The 20,746-nt window shown below is 39.9% G+C and overlaps 2 protein-coding genes across 7 annotated transcripts in view; one reads left to right on the forward strand and one right to left on the reverse strand.

Annotated features, from left to right (window-relative positions):
• Positions 1–1,363: 1,363 nt before the first annotated feature.
• On the forward strand, positions 1,364–8,420 carry LOC139416726 (tyrosine-protein kinase STYK1). 3 transcript variants are annotated; one of them, XM_071165727.1, is made up of 10 exons: positions 1,364–1,485; positions 2,160–2,272; positions 2,454–2,609; positions 2,907–3,071; positions 3,536–3,717; positions 4,013–4,096; positions 4,415–4,668; positions 4,887–4,927; positions 5,080–5,176; positions 5,374–8,420. In XM_071165727.1, the coding sequence occupies exons 2-10, from the start codon at positions 2,224–2,226 to the stop codon at positions 5,543–5,545; spliced, it is 1,200 nt and encodes a 399-aa protein (XP_071021828.1). In that variant the 5' UTR covers positions 1,364–1,485; positions 2,160–2,223; the 3' UTR covers positions 5,546–8,420. The 3 variants fall into 3 exon arrangements, with proteins under 3 accessions (XP_071021828.1, XP_071021826.1, XP_071021827.1); XM_071165725.1 differs by having other exon boundaries at positions 1,378–1,485; positions 2,904–3,071; positions 5,374–5,846; XM_071165726.1 differs by having other exon boundaries at positions 1,389–1,523; positions 2,904–3,071; positions 5,374–5,846.
• A 329-nt stretch (positions 8,421–8,749) lies between these two features.
• Positions 8,750–20,746, reverse strand: part of LOC139416727 (transmembrane protein 269-like) — a 29,225-nt gene continuing 17,228 nt past the window's right edge. For 2 of the 4 annotated variants that reach the window (XM_071165728.1, XM_071165730.1), the window contains 4 exons: positions 17,280–17,377; positions 14,406–14,549; positions 14,004–14,204; positions 9,735–11,192 (listed from right to left, as the gene is read on the reverse strand). In XM_071165728.1, the coding sequence (XP_071021829.1) occupies positions 11,083–11,192; positions 14,004–14,204; positions 14,406–14,549; positions 17,280–17,377 (553 nt within the window). In that variant the 3' untranslated portion in view covers positions 9,735–11,082. Of the gene's footprint in view, positions 9,299–9,734; positions 11,193–14,003; positions 14,205–14,405; positions 14,550–17,279; positions 17,378–20,746 lie in introns of those variants that run through there. The other 2 variants (XR_011635120.1, XM_071165729.1) reach the window with 2 other exon arrangements.

A 20,746-nucleotide genomic window follows, 5' to 3' on the forward strand; every position in this document is an offset into this window, starting at 1 on the left:
TCTGCTGTTTGACGAGAGAGCAACTGGGGATGCAGCACGAAGGAATCCCTCAGCATATGCCATAATGGAGATCCGATCCTATTTGGAGGAGCCCCTCCAAAGATCTGCAGATCCTCTGAGCTGGTGGAAGAACAAGGCCTCTGTCTACCCATGACTTACTAAAGTCATGACAGGGAGACTCTGCATAGTGGCCACATCCGTTCCCTCAGAGGGTCTTCTCGAAAACGGGACAAATAATTACTGAGATAAGAAACCGCATCGGCCCCTCGAAAGTAAGGCACCTTGCGTTTCTGAATGCAATTCTCTCAAAAGAAAAATATGGTCAGCATTGCTGTGTGCTGTTGGTTATAAACATGGCAATAAAGGAGAGAAAAAAGGAACCAGTTGAATGTTTTAAGTGGGATGCTGCAGTTTTGCACATTGTTATTTATTTTTCTTTGATAAGGTGCAATATTCTATTATTCAGATTGTATTTGTTTTTAATTATTCGATTTATATGCACTTTGTTTATATACATTAAAAAGTTATACTTTAAATACAAATGTTTAATAGCATTATTTTTCATAACAAACCAACCCATTTTTAAATACATTGTGGTTAAGATAGAGTATGATTTCATTTAATAAGAATTGTTTTAAAACCAATCATAGTCAAACTATCGCAAATTGAAAGATTTGAAAAAATACAAAACATTTTCTAAAGAGTCTTTTGGGAGCCAATAGAGCTCTTTTTGGTGAGCTGAGCCGAACGAGCCGGCTCACTGAAAAGACCCGGAATGCCCATCACTAATATTTAAGTAAAGCAAATCGACAACCAATCCCCCAAAAATCTGCTGTAACTGTCAATAGTAAAACAAAGCTTAAAACGATGTTTGAATGAACCGAGTCCACAAAATTAATGGTGATATCGCTTCCGGAAACGGTAGACCCCATACGGAAAAAATATTTTGGGAATTAGGATACATGTTAATAAATATATCCCCCAAAAATAAAACATTTTGAAATGTATTTAAATGCGTGACATACATTTGTAAATGTACAGTATTTGGAATACATACATTTGTATGAAAATATATTTGGCAAATAATTTATATTCACAAGTATTTGAAAATGTTCACATTTTTTCGGCATGGGACTCCACGCCACCACTATGGAGATGGCCTCAATCGTGCTATCCATGCTCTCACAAACGACATGATAGATACTATCAAAGTCTATGATGGGGACACCTGTGAATGGAGGACACATACGAAAAGCAGAAAAGGCGTACTAGACAAATATAACATCACGTTTACTCAATATTATCTCAGTAGTTAAATAAATAGTTAGTCACAAAATGTCCTCGTGTTAATAATTAACAGTCAGTCAACTTACCGCGGTCACCTTCATGGCTATAGCCGCTCAGCCAGAGCAGAGGGCATTCGACGTTAGAAAAGTGTGTATTTTCTAAAAGCTGTTGTCACGAGAGCTCACTCAAATATTACAGGTAGGCATATGGAGACACATTTCTTTGATATCTCCCTGGTAAGTTGCCGGCGTCCATAACTTCAGTTTCATTTGGTATCTGTAAGGACACGCTGTTCTTACAGTTCTCTGTCTTGCTTGGAAGACCAATTAGTAGGCATATTGGTAATTGGCACGATGGCCCGGTGTTGACTTTATCCACATCTGCATGTGCTTACGATATTTTACGTGAGTTGAAAATTAGAGTGTTAGTTTGTTATGTGGTCTATGCCAGTAGTTCCCAACCAGGGGTAGGACACCGACTGTAGGAGTACTTGGCCTATCCACGGGGGTACTTGAGAAGACTCATGAGAGCATCGGCCTACTGGTAAAATTAACATGAAGGGGTACTCCGGGCAGAGCAATATTCCGTTGGTTGTACAGTAACGGAGAAAGGTTGGGAACCACTGGTCTAGCCATTGCAAAATGACTACAGCAGTTCTTCCTGTTGTTGAAATGTTAAAGTCAACTAACTACACCTGATTTATCATTCTGTATTGATGTGGTGCAATTATTGTATATTACTAGCATTATTATGATTTTTTTGCTGGTCAACCATTATAGCTTTTACCTGACTGGCTCTGAATGGATGCTCCCATCATAAAAGTGTTTATAGACCAAAATAATACTATGTTGATTATATTCTTCCATTCATAGGCCTTATGTTGGATCAATCTCTCTTCCTGAAGATGTGAGAAATGGTAAGAACCACCTGTAATCTATGGATGTGCAGGCGTCTCCATGCAACAACACCTCAGACCCTCTGTGCTGTAAGTCTTTTATGTTCCCATGTGTAAACTACAACAGTCTCTCATCAACACCAGCTCAGATAAAATATTAGATGTGCAACAAGAGCCAAGTTTAACGCACCAGTTGTCTGTCTGACTGCACCAGTTACAGTGATTGTGTTGTGTTCCCCTCATACCTTCTGAACTGTGTGTATGTATTCAGATGAGGAAGGATCAGGCACATTAGCTGTGATCATTATCCCCACTCTCCTGGCTCTCAGCACAGTGGTTGTTGTGACCAGCATACTGTGCAGTCTCTTCCATAGAAGAAGAGCAGCACCAGAGAGGACCTCCATCCCTGCCCATTACACCAATCGTGGTAAACTTAAACCTATTGGAAATATCAACCTGTGTTAGATCTGTAATATTGTCTAGTGAATTCACCACAGTGAATTATGATGTAAAAATAATTGTTAATGAAATCTGTTCCTGTTCATACCAACACTGCATCAGTATGCACACTCTGAACCATGACTAACATGAGCCCTCTACTGCCAAGCAAGGCACAGGACATTGTAAAAACATTAAAACATCAACCTCAAGAAACAACTTCAAGTTGCAATTCAAATGCATGTCATCACAAATGTTTAGCACAGTACTGCGTTGCGTCCAGCAGGTCAGGAGTGCGTGTCCAGTAGCCCAGTGAGTCTGTGGGAGATCCCAGGAGAATGTACTCTGGAGGGGCTGGAGTTCTGGCAGACTGGCCACTATGGTCCTATCTGCAGAGGCACAATAAGAAGAAAGGATATACTCAGTGCTGTAGTGGTCAAGACACTCCGAGGTATATGCTTGTACAGTTTTATACAGGCTGTGTGTGGGACATTGCTGCATGTTTTTGGAGATATTGAACCAAGCAAGTTTGAGTTATGGGAGAGTTGTGTGTACCTCGCAGGTAAAAACATACAGAATTTTTACATTTTACTCCTAGAGGATCCCACTGCAATGGATTAGGATTTTTATGATTTTGTTCCTTCTTTAAGAAGTTAAAAACTTTGGTCCAAGTGGTGCAGTGGTCTAAGGCACTGCATCTCAGTACTAAAGGCATCACTACAGACCCTGGTTTGATTCCAGGCTATATCACAACCGGCCGTGATTGGAAGTCCCATAGGGTGGCGCACAATTGGCCCAGGGTCGTCCGGGTTAGAGTTTGGCCAGGGTAGGCCATTATTGTAAATAAGAATTTGTTCTTAACTGACTTGCCTAGTTGAATAAATGTAAAAAAATAAATAAAAAATCTCCTTTCAGGAGGCATAAATCAGCCTGAGGCAAAGAAGTTTGTTGACTGGATCCTTTTCCATGGTACCGTGTGTAAACACCAGAACCTGGTCCGGATGCTGTACTGTCAGACACAGAGACTACCTATGTACCTGGTACTGGAGGCCTGTAGTCCTGGCAACCTTCTGCACTACCTCTGGACCCTGAGAAATGTAAGACAACAATGGGTGGGACTTTAAGTTCAGGTTTATTTGCTGTAACAAATACATTGGAAATCATACTCACCAGAGCCCTCACGAATCAAGCATGTTGAATATGAATAATACTGTATTTCTATTCCCAATATGATAAGAATTCATTATTCCATTTTTCAGTTACATTTAATTCAAATTGAAGTCATTAATTGAATGGTCTACAGATAAATAATTGGTCACTTTAATTTCAGAAATTGAATACTGAGCATCCCCCTGAGTTGACTGAATAATAATTAATTTCCCTGTTCTCCAGAGTGATTCGGAGCCCTTGGATCCACTGCAACACTTTTCAGAGAGATCAGTGTTTTTGGTGGCAAAGCAGGTGGCAGCAGGCCTGGTAAGTGATTTTATGTAGCATTTGGAGAGATCTAATATCCAATGGAAGGCCAAAATACAGTACCACAACAAGCTCTTTGCAGTGAATACAGTGTAATGTCCTAGGTGCATATAGGATACCAATGTGATTTACAACAGTTTCATCGTCAATAAACGACACCTCATGGATAATATTGGTACTGCAGTCAGTTGCTAGAATACAACGACTTTGAGCATGTAATCCAAGCAATTTAAAGTATCACATCAATTATATCCAGGTTTCTGCATTCAAGCACATCATTATTATTACGATCTATTTTTTTCTACAATCTTCTTTCAGGACTATCTGTTGTCAGAGCACAGGCTTGTACATGGTAATGTTGCTGCACAGAACATCCTGATTGGTCCAGGGTTCTCTGTGAGGGTATCTGGATTGGACCTGGCCTTCGAGATCCGCCAGCACCAGACTGACAAACTGGCCTATCACATGTGCCAGAATGACAAACTGGCCAATCGGAGAACAGCTGAGGTCCCTCTCAAATGGCAGGCTCCAGAGAGGATGATGAAGCACCCAACCACTGACAGGAGTGATGTGTGAGTTTTAGGTCATTTAGGCCCCTTTCCCGGACACAGATTAAGCCCAGGACTAAACTTAACCTGTGCTTGGGAATCTGGCCCATAGTGTAGAGTGTACATTAACCAAATGTTTGTTTGATTTTATTAACGTTCTGACATAATATTTCTACATGACTTTCAGTTGTTTTTTTGTAACATCTCAACATGCTTGATAACTTGTGTTCTCTCCCCCTCAGATGGTCTTTTGGAATCTTTCTGTATGAATTGATCACATTGGGTAACTGTTACTTTGCTGATATCTGATTCAAGTAATTTGGAGATGTAGGCCTACCTCTACAATAAGACAACAATATTTTCAATTAGGTTTTTTGTTTGTTTTTGTTTCAGTAGTCGTCAATATTTAATTTGTTTTTCATATCGCTCCCTCAGGCTCTCCCCCCTACCCTGATCTGGAGCCGGAGCGTGTGTTCCTCCACCTACAGAAATCATACAGGATGAAGAGGCCAGACAACTGTGGGGGACCCTTGTAAGTCTGTGCCCGTCCCTGGCCAAAAACATTCTGTCTATAATATTCACATTAAGCCATAAGAATATACATGTAATTATGCCATAGCCAATGTAAAGCCCATTATTAGCTGTGTAATGCCTCCATGTTGTAGCTGATATTTAATCTAATTACGCTCTCTCATTCTATTCTATTCACCGGTCTCTCTCTCTCTCCAGGTATGATCTGATGAAGTACTGCTGGATGTGGAGCTTCAAGGACCGGCCTGTGTTCTCCGCCATCATCAAGCTTCTGGGGTCTTACACATACCTTGCTGGCACTAAAGATATCTACATCCCAGAGGACATGGACATCACTGACTACATCAAGAGGGCAGGTGTGCTGCCCTAAATATATAGTCCAAGGCATCACATTCATGAATGAAGAAGCTAGAAGCAAGGGGTGAGTCCATGACAAAGCATGGCTGTAGTTGATTTTAGGTTGATGTGTACTGTACTGTGGTATCAAATGTGTTATAAACTTTCAGAGAGATTATTTTATGATGCTGAAATCAAATGCTGTAAATGGGTTGACATAATGAGGCTGCATGAGGGTGTGGAAGTATTGTATGGAGGATGCAACAAAGCCTTATTGTAAGATTGCATATTTGAATGTGTCCCTTTTAGCACATAAATGGATGTCAGGAAAAAAAGATCTGCCACTATATTGTTATTGTCTACTCAAATTTTTAGGCCATCACAAGGAAACATATTTTAAGAATTTGTACAAATGTAAGAATAGTGTTCTTGATGTCATATTGTCCCCAGTGTCATGAAACCAGGCAAGTCATTATATCACCACTTTAATTGTCAAAACATTTACAGAATTTAAAATGGAGATCTTCATAAGATGTTTTACTAGTTTATAATTTGGTGAGGATCACTCCTGTGCCTTTAACATTAGTAATGAGACATGTAATATTGTAGCCATACAGTTAATGCCCACAATGAGACTGTCTTGAAGTCACTGTGATCACGATATGTAAAAGTGTACTGCACACACTCAACACTGTTGATTTTCATAACATTGCTTATCATTGACCGCGATGCCAACAAACAAGCCGTTTGGATGGCGTGGAGGTGACATTTATAGTTTTACTGTCCTGTTGCTATTGTCTCTTAAGCCAATTCAAAACAAACCCATCATCACATTGTCTCCATCGCACACTCATATCTAAAATTCTAAAGAGAGGTACAAACCACCATTTTCAGAATAACACACCGAGGCATGCGGAAATGGATCAAGAACAGGAATATTCCGGACAACATTTTGTCCTCATGACTCACGCTTAAAAGTAACCGCAAAGCTTTTTCACACTACTGAGCTGAGGTGAGCCGAACCAAGCCAAGATGATCTGTGCAGGACTGGTTACACACCCACTATAGTTGTTGAAATCGTAGTGGAAATGACAACGGGAAAGGAATACATCTAAGCCAGCACAGAATGGTTCAGGCTGGCACTATAGTGTGAAAGGGTACAGGTTATCAACTGAACCAAAAAAAAATGTTTAACTATTCACTGTACCTTAGGTTAATAAAAGCATTGGGATGGTAAAGCATTTTTTAAATGATGTAAAGCCTTCTAAAACAGAAGCAGAGGTGCGCAAACTGACCACAATGTCATGTGTAAGTCAAATTAAAAGGACTGTCAGAGTGGGGAGAGGGAAACTAGCTGTTATTGGCAGAGAGAATTGGAACTCTTTCTTATTGGTCAATTAACTAATTTAGTGCATCACCAGGCAGGCCAAAACTCCATCCCACCAAAACAGGCTCTTTTCAAACAGCTCTCACACTAAAAGGCGATTATCATTTTCACAATTTCACTGTATTATTCCAACCTTGTAGTGTGGACATATATCACACAGGAAATTCATGTTTTTTACTGCACTGGGCCTTTAAAGCAGTGGTTCCCAAACTGTGAGGCTCACACAAGGGGGAACGCAGTCAGGCTTTCAACTTACAACTTTCAAGAGTATTAGTAGAATGCACAAGGTGAAATGTCGAAATGCATCATCAGTTTTCATGTGTCATTGAATACCTTGCTTAGTGAGCTATTTATAACTTGTCGGGAATGTCCAGATCAACTAGCCCATGTCAGCTAACGTTTTTCTTTGTCCATATATTTTGTTGTAATGTTTGAATCTTTCAAATATCACATGAATTCATAGACATGTCATTCTCTCTGCCAACAAGAGTTGTGTGAACAGTTTGTCATGAATAGTGCTTGTGCCCATAGAAATATACAGGGCGCAGGGTGTTCCCCAATGCTGGAAGGGGGGCCTGAGTGAAAAGGTTTGGGAACCCCTGCTTTAAAGGAGCCCCCCCAGAGGAAGTTTCCGCCAGTATTTCAACGAAATTTCCCATCCTAAAGAGGAAATGCACATTTAGGGTCGACCACCGAAGAATGACGAAGGATACAAAGAGGAAATGCACATTTAGGGTCGACCACCAAAGAATGACGAAGGATACATATTCGCAAATTGAGGGTGGGACTGTATGTGGAGTTGATAAACATCAACGAATAAGGACACTGACAGCTGTGTCTTTTTAACCTCGTGTTTTTTACTACACCTTATTCAAAAGAGTAGCCAGCTAGATTTGTCATAAGCATTGGTTTAGGCACAATTGTGCCACAGATGGAAACCACTGGCTTATCTTTGACTTCGCCATGTGTTATCTCAAGTTTTGGGATCGGCCATAAATTGCGTCTGCGAATCCGCCATTGAAATAGTTCGAATGAATAAGGTGAAGCTCCGTTAAATATGGATAACTATTGAAAGATAGGTGATATGCGTTTGTCTACATAGGTAGGTAGGTAGGCTGCTGGCAGGTTTCAGCTGCGGCACTGCAAAACCAAGTCTGTCCGTGCTCATGGTTCTCACAGTGGAAGGGAAATGACACGCCACACATTACATGTAACTTTAGATGGGTTAACTGACGTCGCGACAACAATGCACGCTTCAATGGGGCAGAAGTCCGTGTGTCGTGATTCTGGATGGGCAGATAGCTAGCATCAATGAGACTACCATGTGTGGGGAATCGTAAATGGCTCGTTTCAGCTAGTTTTTTGTTCTTGATACCGTGCCTTGTTTTGAAGTGTTTCGACTGATTTCATATCATGCTAATTTGGCTAAAAGTCGCTTGTTAGCTAACCAACAAGGATGTATGAGAGACACGTGTTCATTGTGCAAATGTATTTGTTTTCAATAAACATTGGAGATGAAATATAGTTTTGTTGTCAACAATCTAAGCTAACCCCGTCTATTATACCCCATAGTTGCGCACGCGGCGGTTTTGTGGCTAAACAACCAATTCGTCTAGAAGTTCCTAAAATAATTTTTTTGCGGGTCCATTTTCATTATCTGTATAGACATTTGTGGTTTCTTGCCAACATTACACCAATCAAAGCAGTGGAGCGTGTAGTGAAGCAAAACCGTTCATCTTGGGGTGACAGTGGTAGCGGGTTTGCGAAATGCTAACATATCACGCAATATACCACATGTATAATATATATATATATATATATAATACAGCGAAAATCGACAAAATTATCCAATGGCTTATGATAATTTTATGGTAAAATAAAAACAAGTATTTTAATATGCTCCATGGTTCAGGCAGTCAAGTGGACAGAGGATTGTTTGGCTCAACATGGTCCAAGATGAATAACTTTTGCAGCGGTTTCTAAATCATAAACAAAGTCATGCTGGTGGTAACATTAAAATAAAACCCAGCCCTGAAACAAAACGGAGGCTGAAAATAATGTGTACGTCATAGGAAAAGACACCGCATTCACACGGATTTGGGAAAAGTGGGCAGTTCAGATGTCACTTCAAGCCCAAATATACTTGGACTTAAATCATTGTCAAACTTCATGGGTAAACTCTGGCCATCGTTTTTCAGCTAGAAAAAAGTGGATTTATACTGCTGTGGGCATTTAATAAGAGAACTGAGAACCCAGTCATTTTATATGAATGCCCATGATTGTATTCACCAAAGCTAGCCTATGATCATTTTAATATACAGTGCCTTCTGTAATTATTGGAACAGTGAAGCATTTTCTTCTATTGACTCTATACTCCAAAAGTTTGGATTTGAAATCAAACTATGACTTTGAGGTTAAAGTGCAGACCCTCAGCTTTAACTTGAGGGTATTTAATCCATAGCAGGTCCACCGTTTAGAAATGACAGGACTTTTTGTACATTGCTCCCCTAAAATGAGAGGGACAAATTCACGTGTGTATTAAAGTAGTAAAAAGTACTATTTGGTCCCATATTCATAGCACACCATGACTACGTCAAGCTTGTGACTCTACAACTTTGTTGGATGCATTTGCTCTTTGTTATTAGTTGTGTTCAGATTATTTTCTTCCCAATAGAAATGAATGGTAAATAATGTATTGTGTAATTTGTTTGACTTTTATTGAAAATAATATGTTTCTAAACACTTCTATATCAATGTGGATGCTACCGCGATTACAGATAATCCCAAATGAACCATGAATAATGAGTGAAAAAGTATCAGACCCCACAAGACATGCTAACCTTTCACCATTACAATAACAGGGGCGGTAATCATTTTTATTCACGACTCATTCAGGATTCTGTGCTACAACGTGTTCTACCAAGTGCTTAGAAACATTTCTATTCACAGGAAAAGTGACTCCAATGACACAATACATCATGAACCATTCATTTCTATTGGGCACAAAACCATATGAAACAACCAAAACAAAACATCAAAGGCATCCAACATTTTTTAGAGTCAAAAGCTTGATGTAATTATTGCGTGCTACAAAATATGGGACCAAAAATGTAATGTTTTACTACACACAGGAATTTTTTGTTTTTGTTGTTGAAAAAGTGATGTCATTTCTAAACAGTTCACCCAGTATGGATGAAATACCTTCACATTAAAGCTGACAGTCTGCACTTTAACCTCAGTCATTGTTTGAGTTCAAATCCAAACCAAGTATAGAGCCAAAAGAAGAAAAAATGCTTAATTGTCCCAATAATTACAGAGGGCACTGTATATCTGGTGGGAACGTAAACACTCTTAAATTAAAGCACGGTTACATTTTGCTAGCAATAAAAGCAAACTAATCTTGTCTGAAAATGGCTAGAACAATTTAAAGAAGAAAAAAATACTATTCCAATTAAAGAATGCAGTTGATGGGAAAATAAAAAAAACAATATTTCTCAACAATCCCATATCCACACAATTCTTATGTACAATCACTTTGGTAGTTATTTTAAGTACAGTAGAACATAAGATCTCGAGATGGTAGTGTCTTCCATAATTAAAAAAACATGATTTAATGGACTTCGTTTGTATCTGCAATATAATGAAACTTTTTTTTGTATTACAAATTGAGAGCATGCCATATGTTTGAATGTAGTTTGAATCTATGTTCAGAAAAAAAGGGGGGGTGCCATGTTTTTTTTAATGCAAAAACTGTTGACATTTTCTTATTCTTTACAGTAAAAACTGCTACTCAATGACTTTATTAATGACTGAAAATACTTTTTTGTATTATTGTTGTAGTAACCTCAAGCACAATTTGTGTATAAGGATGATACAGTACACACACACACACACACTAGGCAGTACAGTACGACTCTGCAGTTGTATTGTACAAACATAATAGCTACAGATACCCAAACCCTATCTTATTCAAAAACAAAATGGCTAAGGTACAGTACATTATCCATCAAGTGTTCATGATGAAGAAGGCAGTTCAATCTTACAAAAACATTACAACTTCCTCTTACGTCCTGTTTCGATCCGCTGTAGGCAGCAGCAGTCTGGGCGCTTTAGTTAACCCCACTGGACAGCCCGTTGACAAGCCATGTGCAAGTGTGAATTTGTAGCAAGGCCTTTAATGCCTACTACACTTTGCAGCTCCATAGTGTTGTTGGGAACAAAATGTAGGACACAGACCACAACAGGTAGTACACACATGCCGGAGGGAAAGAGGAACAGAACACCATGACAACTCCTGCAAAACAAAACAGAAAAATGTGATGAATAGCCTAGCTAAACGAATAACCTACCTTTCTCATTGCTGGATTTTTGTGATCTGAAACATGAATAAACTTCATAAACTTTCATTTGAGATTTAAGTATGAACTCTTATTCTGAAAGAGACTATTTACTGCTCACATGTGTAAAGTACCCGGTATCAACATCCCAATAGATTTTACAGGACCAAACATACATTTGTTTTAACACCTCTTTAAACTAAAATGTTACATTGGATGTTTCACAGAAGTGTTTCCCAGGCTTTATTTTAATGGAGTGGCTGCTTGGCTGAATTCTCTGGACACGTCTTCCTGATAGGTAAACAACCCAGCCTTCTCTAGACTACGCAAAAACGTTTCCATAGATGCTGCTCCTGCTGCCACTTGCCCCTCTTTTCTGTTCTCACACGATCGGATATCTTGGTCTGGTGTACAAACTTCGGCAAGTTGTTGTAACTATAAACAACAATCGAATTTAGTGCCCACACACATTGTAACCTATTTGCGGAAGACTGATCACTTGAATTGACCGGGCATGTTGTCATTGTCAAACATGGTTAGCCTATCGCCTGAGTTGTTCTTGAATTATGGTGGCATTTGCTCCCTTGCCTTTGCAACCATGAAAAACTCTTTAAAAACGACAAATTGCCACACATCCTTCAAGTTTGTGTTGATATTGAACTTTTTTATCAATGATAAAACATAAAGTGAGCCATTTATACTGCAAAACTTGATGTTTATGCATTGTTTAACGTACTTAGGGAAGGCAAATTGGCTTGCCCCAGTAGTAACCCGGTAGAGTTGTAGTGACATGTTTTGGGGATTGAGAGGTTTATCTATTATTTTAAATGCTAGAAAATAAACAAAATTGTAGAGATCAATAAAAACAAATAACTATTTAAATACCTTTTCTTAACAAATGTTTCCCTAGGTTTTAGGTCATTGGTGTTGCAGTGTGGAAAAATCAGTCATACAAGGACCTTGAGCATTCCCTCAAGTGGCAAAGTTATTAGGGAGGGGTCTATATTAAATTACTAGCTAATCACACCCTTTTAGTATGTCATAAATTTGAGGACTCCATTGATCATTTTGGTGTGCCTAAATCCAAAGTGTCACTAGGTGTTACTCAATTTAATTGAAGGGAAATCATATTGTGATTAATCATATCACTTAAGTCAATATTTTTTTAAAGATTTAATGGCCTTAGATTTGACCATCTGTGGCCTCCATTTAAGACAATGCTAATTTACCTAAAATGTATCATTGGTGTTTCTATTCCTACTGGTGTCAATGTTCAACATTGTCAAAACTATTTAAAGTCATGAAGCTGACATATTAGTTGATTTTAAAAAATGGGAAGATGTTCCCAAATAAAAAAATGTCTAAATGACATCGCAATTCAAGAACGACCCGCCGTCACGTGTAGAATGTTCAGCTGCCCGAGAGAATAGGCTACTCGAGTGAGTTTCAATAAATGGTAAATGGTGCTTGTTTAATAAAGTTAGATCAGCTGAATCAATGTCTGCTAGATAACATAATGTTTCATTAGTATTCTACATAACCAAATATAATATGCTAATATTAATGTAAGACAAAAACAGCCAACTAATTTCTTGAGAAATGTCTTGATATTTTAGGAAGATTGTGTGAATGATTGCATTTCTCTCACATGCGGTCAAAACTACACAGCATGCGCCACTAGGTATAACATGTGCTTTGATTGAAACAAAAACACAAGAATACTGCAGTTTAGCACTGCCTGCTTTAAAATTCTATCACGAAACACTGTACATAATTCAAGAATATCTAAAATGCATATTCCCATGTAACTAATTGAGATCTAATGGTTGACATGCAGATGCAGCATGGATGTTTCACCGGTAAAACTTGAAGAATTATCATTCACGACTGACAGTGAGTAAAGTGAGAAATGTGAAGGAAGCAGATACGTAACACATGATGAGCAGAATGTGATATGGCTGTTTAGCTCAAGGGAAGAGGCGTCCAGGGGGGTGGGACAGAGGCGGAACAGTTCAAGCCTTCGCCTTTATTTTTCAACAGCTATTTCCTCTGTACTTCCTCTTGTGATAGAAAAATGACATATTTACCTGGTTTATTTGATATTGATGGTTAACAATTGATATTCAACTAATGGTAAGACATTTGTGTCCTGCTAGTGTCTGTGTTTTCATGGGCTCCACTCTACTTCCCTACAGCTAATCTGGGTGTATGGTCACTGAAGATGGCTTGAGCTGACAAATGGGTTAAAGACTGCATTACAGAGACAATAATGTGTTTTACTAGAGATAGCTTAGGAGTAGAACAATTCCTCATTGTCTCAAATGCATCCTTGCATCTGGGAAACTAAGTCAGCGTGGGGTTAAGACAACAACCCAACTGCAGATAACGACAGGATGAAGCCAGAGTGTCTTATGATGCTCCTTGATTGTTTGAAGAAATGACCAAATCTCTCTCAGTACTGAATTTCCACAACACTATTCTACTGGTTATGTTTCTTAATGCTGGTCATGGGGGCCTAGCTCTACACTAGCAACGCACAACCAGCCTGATCTTGTGAGCTTACATAAATGATCCATGTAGCAAATCATTTATGTAAGCTCGTGAGTTCAGGCAGGTTGTTTGAGGCTAGCACTACACACCTGATTCCACTAATCAACTCAAACATTTGATCAGTTGAATAAGATGTGTAGTGCTAGGGCAAAAACCAAATTGTGCACTCCTTTGGGTCCCCTGGACCAGGATTAAGAAACACTGGTCTTGAGTATTACCTCCAGCGTAGACCACCTTCTTCCAGGCCTGTGACTCCAGGACCCTGTCGTGAGGGTAGAATCCCTGGTTGACCATGAAGAGGATCATGGCCACAGCAGTGACCCGCAGGATCACCATGTTACCTCCGGTCAGCAGGGAGAGACAGGCAAGGATGGCAGAAGAGTAGATACATGGCAGGCCACGGTACATGAAGGGGATGCCTAGAGAAGAAGAGCCACAGAAAGAGAGACAGAACCCACATCAGGACTTCTGAATCTGAAATACCCAAAGATTTGTTTTTTTTCTGAGTGGCAAATACACAAAGAGCTGTTTTCGTAGACTGTCTAGAAATTGATCATGCTATTATCCTAGCATTTCACAAGGGATACCATGCTTTTTTTCTGCTTGATGGTGTTCCTTACCGCTGGAGAAGAAGCAGAGTCGGACAATCACAGACAGGACATAGCACATGCACAGGATGTTGTCCATTAAGGCATGTGTCCTCAGGAGCAATGAAGTTGCAATCCCAAAGGTTGTGAAATCTGCAAAATCATCCAGTTTAGCACCTGAACCAGAAGACAGGAAGTGACTAGTTATACATTTGTTTCATAACTTCGAGTCACACAGATCACAGATTAACATGTTACTGCTGTGAGGCTAGTTCACTGCTAATGCCTTCTTACATAAGGCAAAACAAGTTTATCTAATCTTGTTTATGCCAACGGCCTACTTATCAGTGTGTGTGAGTATGTGCACGTGCGTGCATGCGTGAGTGTGTTTGTCTGTAGTGGACATTTCAGTGTCAACCTTTCAGGCCTGCCACTTTCCTCTGTAAACAACATTCCCAAATGCCACAGTCTATTTGTCCCCCCTGAGCAGGGAGAATGTTTTCACTGAGCGACGAGCATGAGGTGATTTTGACCCCAGCTCCAATGAACGAGATGGAATTCCACAGCACAGGGGTCAACAATTTTAGCAATTTCAGATATGCTGAGAGCCCAAAGCATTGGGATAAAACAGACAATTGGAGCATGATCTCCCCGAATTAGAATGCTTAATCGTAAAGTGATTGTTCAATTGACACAAAAAAGGGGGGGGGGGGGGGGTACAACAACACCCACCTGCAAAGTCATGCAGAAAAATACTGTCGGGACACAAAGCCAAAGCCCGAAATGTCCGGGTGACGACGCATTGTGGTGCACCTGCTGGGAGCTATTTCAGGCAGCCGTGGCGACCACGGTAGTGTAGACGTGACTATCTGCACACAGGAGGTTGTCATGTACAAAGTATGTACTTTTATGTTGTGATCATTTGAGAATGTGCTGTGTCGGGAACAATGAGTATGGAAACGTTAGCTATGCCATTTCCTAATAATACACAAGTATTTTAAATAGCCCTACGGCAGAGGGAATTCAACAGCATGAAGCCATTGCAATGCAGAGAAGAATTTATTGAACTACATACAAAGATAGAAGCAGATCAGGATAGCAGTGACAGCAAGTACACTTGCGTTTGGTTTGCTGTCACTTAGGTGCCTTTTGAATTCTCCATGTCATTTAAGAAGGTTTTCTTATGGGGTCTTCAGAAGGAAAACCAGTTGTTATCTGCTGTCACAGTGCCTTCTGAAAATAATCATACCACTCAACTTAATGTGTTACAGCCTGAATTCAAAATGGATTAAAACTCATTCTCACCCATTTACACCCAACACTCCATAATGACAGTGAAAACATGTTTTTAGAAATGTTTGCACATTTATTGAAAATTAAATATATAAATCTCATTAACATAAGTATTCACAGCACTGAGTCAATACATGTTAGAACCACCATTTGGCAGCAATTACAGCTGTGACTCTGGGTAAGTCTAAGAGCTTTGCACACCTGGATTGTACAATATTTTCTTTCCAGCTCTGTCAAGTTGGTTGTTGATCATTGGTATATACAGCTATTTTCAAGTCATCCCATAGATTTTGAAGGCCACTCAGGAACATTCAATGTCCTCTTGGTAAGAAACTCCAATGTATATTTGGTCTTGTGTTTTAGGTTATTGTCCGGCTGAAAGGTGAATTCATCTCCCAGTGTCTGGTGGGAAGCAGACTGAAGCAGGTTTTCCTTTAAGATTTTGCCTTTCTCCTGAAAAACTCCCCAGTCCTTAACGATTATAAGTCCATCCATAACATGATGCAGCCACCACTATGCTTGAAAATAAGGAGAGTGGTACTCAGTCATGCGTTTTTGGATTTGCCCCAAACTCGTTGCATTCTGGACAAAAAGTTAAATGCTTTGCCACATTATTTGCAGTTTTACTTTAGTGCCTTATTGCAAACAGGATGCATGTTGTAGAAAACTTGTATTCTGTACAGGCTTCCTTTTTACTGTCAATTAGGTTTGTATTGTGGAGTAACTACAATGTTGTTGATCCATCCTCAGTTCTCTTATCACAGCCGTTAAACTGTTTTAAAGTCACCATTGGTGAAATCCCTGACCGGTTTCCTTCCTCTCCGGTAACTGAGTTAGGAAGGACGCCTGTATCTTTGTAGTGACTGGGTGTATTGATACACCATCAAAAGTTAAATTAATAACTTCATGCTCAAAGGAATATTCAACTTTTTTTTCTACCAATAGGTGCCCTTCTTTGCAACGCATTGGAAAACCTCCCTGGTCTTTGTTGTTGAATCTGAAACATGTCTAAATCCCTAATCCCACTTTGACATTACGGGGTATTGTGTGTAAACCAGTGATCATTTAATCCATTTAAAACTCAGGCTGTATCACAACAAAATGTGGAAAATGTCAAGAGGTGCGAATACTTTCTGAGGGCACTGTATCTACACTTCCAAAAGGATTCTTCGGCTGTCCCCATATGAGAACCCTTTTTGGTTCCATGTAGAATTCTGTAGAAAGGGTTCGACCTGGAACCAAAAGGGTTCTTCAAAGGGTTCTCCTATAGAGACAACCAAATAACCTTTTTAGGTTGTAGATTTTTCTAAGAGTGTATGCTGATCGGCTTCTACCTCTGTAAAATATGTAAATACATTGGTAAATTCACTTCTCTGCATTATACATGCCTCCTTTTTCTGTCTTTTAAGGAGTAACTGTTGCCTTTTAGGCCTTTTGATCCATCAGCTATAATGACCCGTGCCTGTAGTAGAGGGCTGGGCTGTGTGCATCACTAACCTGGTTCCATATGTTTGTGTGGTCTTGCCCTCTCATAGTCATTTTCAAACTAACATGTTTCAGGCTAGTGCATCAGTGTGTCTGTGGAAGTTTAACCCTGGTAATCACTCCACTCACCTAGTGCAGAGCATGCATCCAGTCGCCTGGCAACTGCCCCGTCTGCCAAGTCCAGCAGGTAGCCAATCAGGACCAGCCAGCAGGCAGCATGTTGGTGGCTGGGAAATGAGGGTCAAATGTTGGGTAGAATTTTATTTTACAATACAGAAATCACTAGGTATTACTAAGACATTACATGATAACTGTAATTACACAATTATAACCTACGCATTACTTGTTTGTTACCACTGGACCTACTTAGGATAATGTCACACCACGAGGGATGCTTGTTGGCAGAAGATGTACTGTACCTTCTACTTACTTAGCTGCTTACTTAGGGCTTGTCACACCATATACACTCAGTGGCCAGTTCATTAAAATAGTTCGCTCCTAAAGACAGTGAGTCATGTGGCTGGCTACATAAAGCAGGCAGACGTCGAGGCATTCAGTTACTGTTTGATTGAACGTTAGAATGGGCAAAAAAAAGTGACCTAAGCGACCTTGAGCATGGTATGATTGTCAGTGGCAGGCGTGCTGGTTCCAGTATCTCAGAAACGGCCAGCATCCTGGGTTTTTCCAAGCGCGACAGTGTCTAAGGCAGGGGTCTCCAACAGGTTGATCGCGAGCTACCAGTAGTTCACAGCCCAGCTCACCTTTGAGTAGCTCACCAAACAATTCTGAAAGTACATGCAATTCACGTGTTCTTCCGCAAACTGTCAAACAAATATCACAGGTATCAGACACTGCAAGCTCCCAGCTACTATCTAATCAAACGCAACATTAACATTATCCCACGCCTGGTTAGCCACTATTGGCTTAAAAATGCCAAGCACATTTCCAGCAATATAGCCCAGTCTGTCTGTGTGGTGTGCACATTTGTCTATCCCTGTGTGTAGCCAGTTGACGTGATTACTGTCTCGTGGGTTGACAGAAATACTTTCCCCAAAACCTTGTCAATTGAATGTTAACTGCAAAGTAGGCTTACCTGGCAGAAGTATATCATGAATAAATATGTCATTTGTATCTATTATTTTTCTTATATGCAAACTGCCATGAAATGAGTGGCAGCTGTACAGAACCGTCACTAGACCGGCACACTAAAAGTGCCCATTCCTCACTCGCTACAGTGCCTTGCAAAAGTATTCATCCCCATTTTTCCTATTTTATTGCATTACAACCTGAAATTGAAAAGGTTAAATTAAAAATAAATTTAAAAAAACACACAAAATAGTCGAAATTGGTGAAGTGAAATTGTATCACAACTCCAGGGGTTCAGAAGTTTACATAGACCAAGTTAACTGTGCTTTTAAACAGCTTGGAAAATTCCAGAAAATGATCTCATGGCGTTCGAAGCTTCTGCTAGGCTAATTGACATAATTTGAGTCAATTGGAGGTGTACCTTTGGATGCATTTTAAGGCTTACCTTCAAACTCAGTGCCTCTTTGCTTGACATCATAGGAACATGTAAAGAAATCAACAAAGACCTCAGAATTTTTTTTGTAGACCTACACAAGTCTGGGTCATCTTTGGGAGCAATTTCCAAATGCCTGAAAGTACCAAATTCATCTGTACAAACAATAGTATGCAAGTATAAACACCATGGGACCACGCAGTCGTCATACCGCTCAGGAAGGAGACGCTTTCTTTCTCCTAGAGATGAACGTACTTTGGTGTGAAAAATGCTAATTAATCCCAGAACCACAGCAAAGTACCTTGTAAAGATGCTGGAGGAAACCGGTACAAAAGTATTTATATCCACAGTAAAACAAGTCCTATATTGACATAACCTGAAAGGCTGCTCAGCAAGGAAGAAGCCACTGCTCCAAAACCACCATAATAAAGCCAGACTACGGATTGCAACTGCACATGGGGACAAAGATCGTACTTTTTGGAGAAATGTCCTCTGGTATGATGAAACGAAAATAGAACTGTTTGGCCATAATGACCATCGTAATGTTTGGAGGAAAAATGGGGAAGCTTGCAAGCCGAAGAACACCATCCCATTCGTGAAGCATGGGGGTCGCAGCATCATCTTGTGGGGGTGCTTTGCTGCAGGAGGGACTGGTGCACTTCACAAAATAGATGGCATCATGAGGTAGGAAAATAATGTGGATATATTGAAGCAACATCTCAAGACATCAGTCAGGAATTTAAAGCTTGGTCGCAAATGGGTCTTCCAAATGGAAAATGACCCCAAGCATACTTCCAAACTTGTGGCAAAATGGCTTAAGGACAACAAAGTCAAGGTATTGGAGTGGCCATCAGAAAGCCCTGACCTCATTCCCATAGAACATTTGTGGGCAGAACTGAAAAAGCATGTGCAAGCATGGAGGCCCACAAACCTGACTCAATTACACCAGCTCTGTCAGGAGGAATGAGCCAAAATTCACCCAACTTATTGTGGGAAGCTTGTGGAAGGCTACCCAAAACATTTGACCCAAGTTAAACAATTTAAAGGCAATGCTACCAAATACTAATTGAGTGTATGTAAACTTCTGACCCACTGGGAATGAAAGAAATAAAAGCTGAAATAAATAATTTCACATTCTTAAAATAAAGTGGTGATCTGACCTAGACTGGGAATTTTTATGTCAGGAATTGTGAAAAACTGAGTTTAAATGTATTTGGTGTATGTAAACTTCAACTGCATGTATTCACCCCCTTTGCTATGAAGCCTCTAAATAAGATCTGGTGCAATCAATTACCTTCATAAGTCACATAATGAGTTAGATTTCACACAGGTGGACTTTATTTAAGTGTCACATGATCTCAGGATATACAGTGGGGAGAACAAGTATTTGATACACTGCCGATTTTGCAGGTTTTCCTACTTACAAAGCATGTAGAGGTCTGTAATTTTTATCATAGGTACACTTCAACTGTGAGAGACGGAATCTAAAACAAAAATCCAGAAAATCCAATTGTATGATTTTTAAGTAATTAATTTGCATTTTATTGACATAAGTATTTGATCACCTACCAACCAGTAAGAATTCTGGCTCTCACAGACCTGTTAGTTTTTCTTTAAGAAGCCCTCCTGTTCTCCACTCATTACCTGTATTAACTGCACCTGTTTGAACTCGTTACTTGTATAAAAGACACCTGTCCACACTCAATCAAACAGACTCCAACCTCTCCACAATGGCCAAGACCCAGAGAGCTGTGTAAGGACATCAGGGATAAAATTGTAGACCTGCACAAGGCTGTGATGGGCTACAGGACAATAGGCAAGCAGCTTGGTGAGAAGGCAATAACTGTTGGCGCAATTAATATGGAAGAAGTTCAAGATGACGGTCAATCACCCTCGGTCTGGGGCTCCATGCAAGATCTCACCTTGTGGGGCATCAATGATCATGAGGAAGGTGAGGGATCAGCCCAGAACTACACGGGAGGACCTGGTCAATGACCTGAAGAGAGCTGGAACCACAGTCTCAAAGAAAACCATGAGTAACACACTACCCCGTCAAGGATTAAAATCTTGCAGCGCA

The sequence above is a fragment of the Oncorhynchus clarkii genome, chromosome 9 (assembly GCF_045791955.1).
Source record: "Oncorhynchus clarkii lewisi isolate Uvic-CL-2024 chromosome 9, UVic_Ocla_1.0, whole genome shotgun sequence".
In the NCBI taxonomy this organism is placed as follows: Eukaryota; Metazoa; Chordata; class Actinopteri; order Salmoniformes; family Salmonidae; genus Oncorhynchus; species Oncorhynchus clarkii.

Excerpts from the sequence above, each read along its gene's own strand:
- LOC139416726 (XM_071165725.1), top strand. The coding sequence starts at position 2,224 with ATGGATGTGCAGGCGTCTCCATGCAACAACACCTCAGACCCTCTGTGC. Across the intron at positions 2,610-2,903 it reads TGCCCATTACACCAATCGTG|CAGGTCAGGAGTGCGTGTCC; the intron begins GTAAACTTAAAC and ends CGTTGCGTCCAG. Across the intron at positions 4,928-5,079 it reads GTATGAATTGATCACATTGG|GCTCTCCCCCCTACCCTGAT; the intron begins GTAACTGTTACT and ends TCGCTCCCTCAG.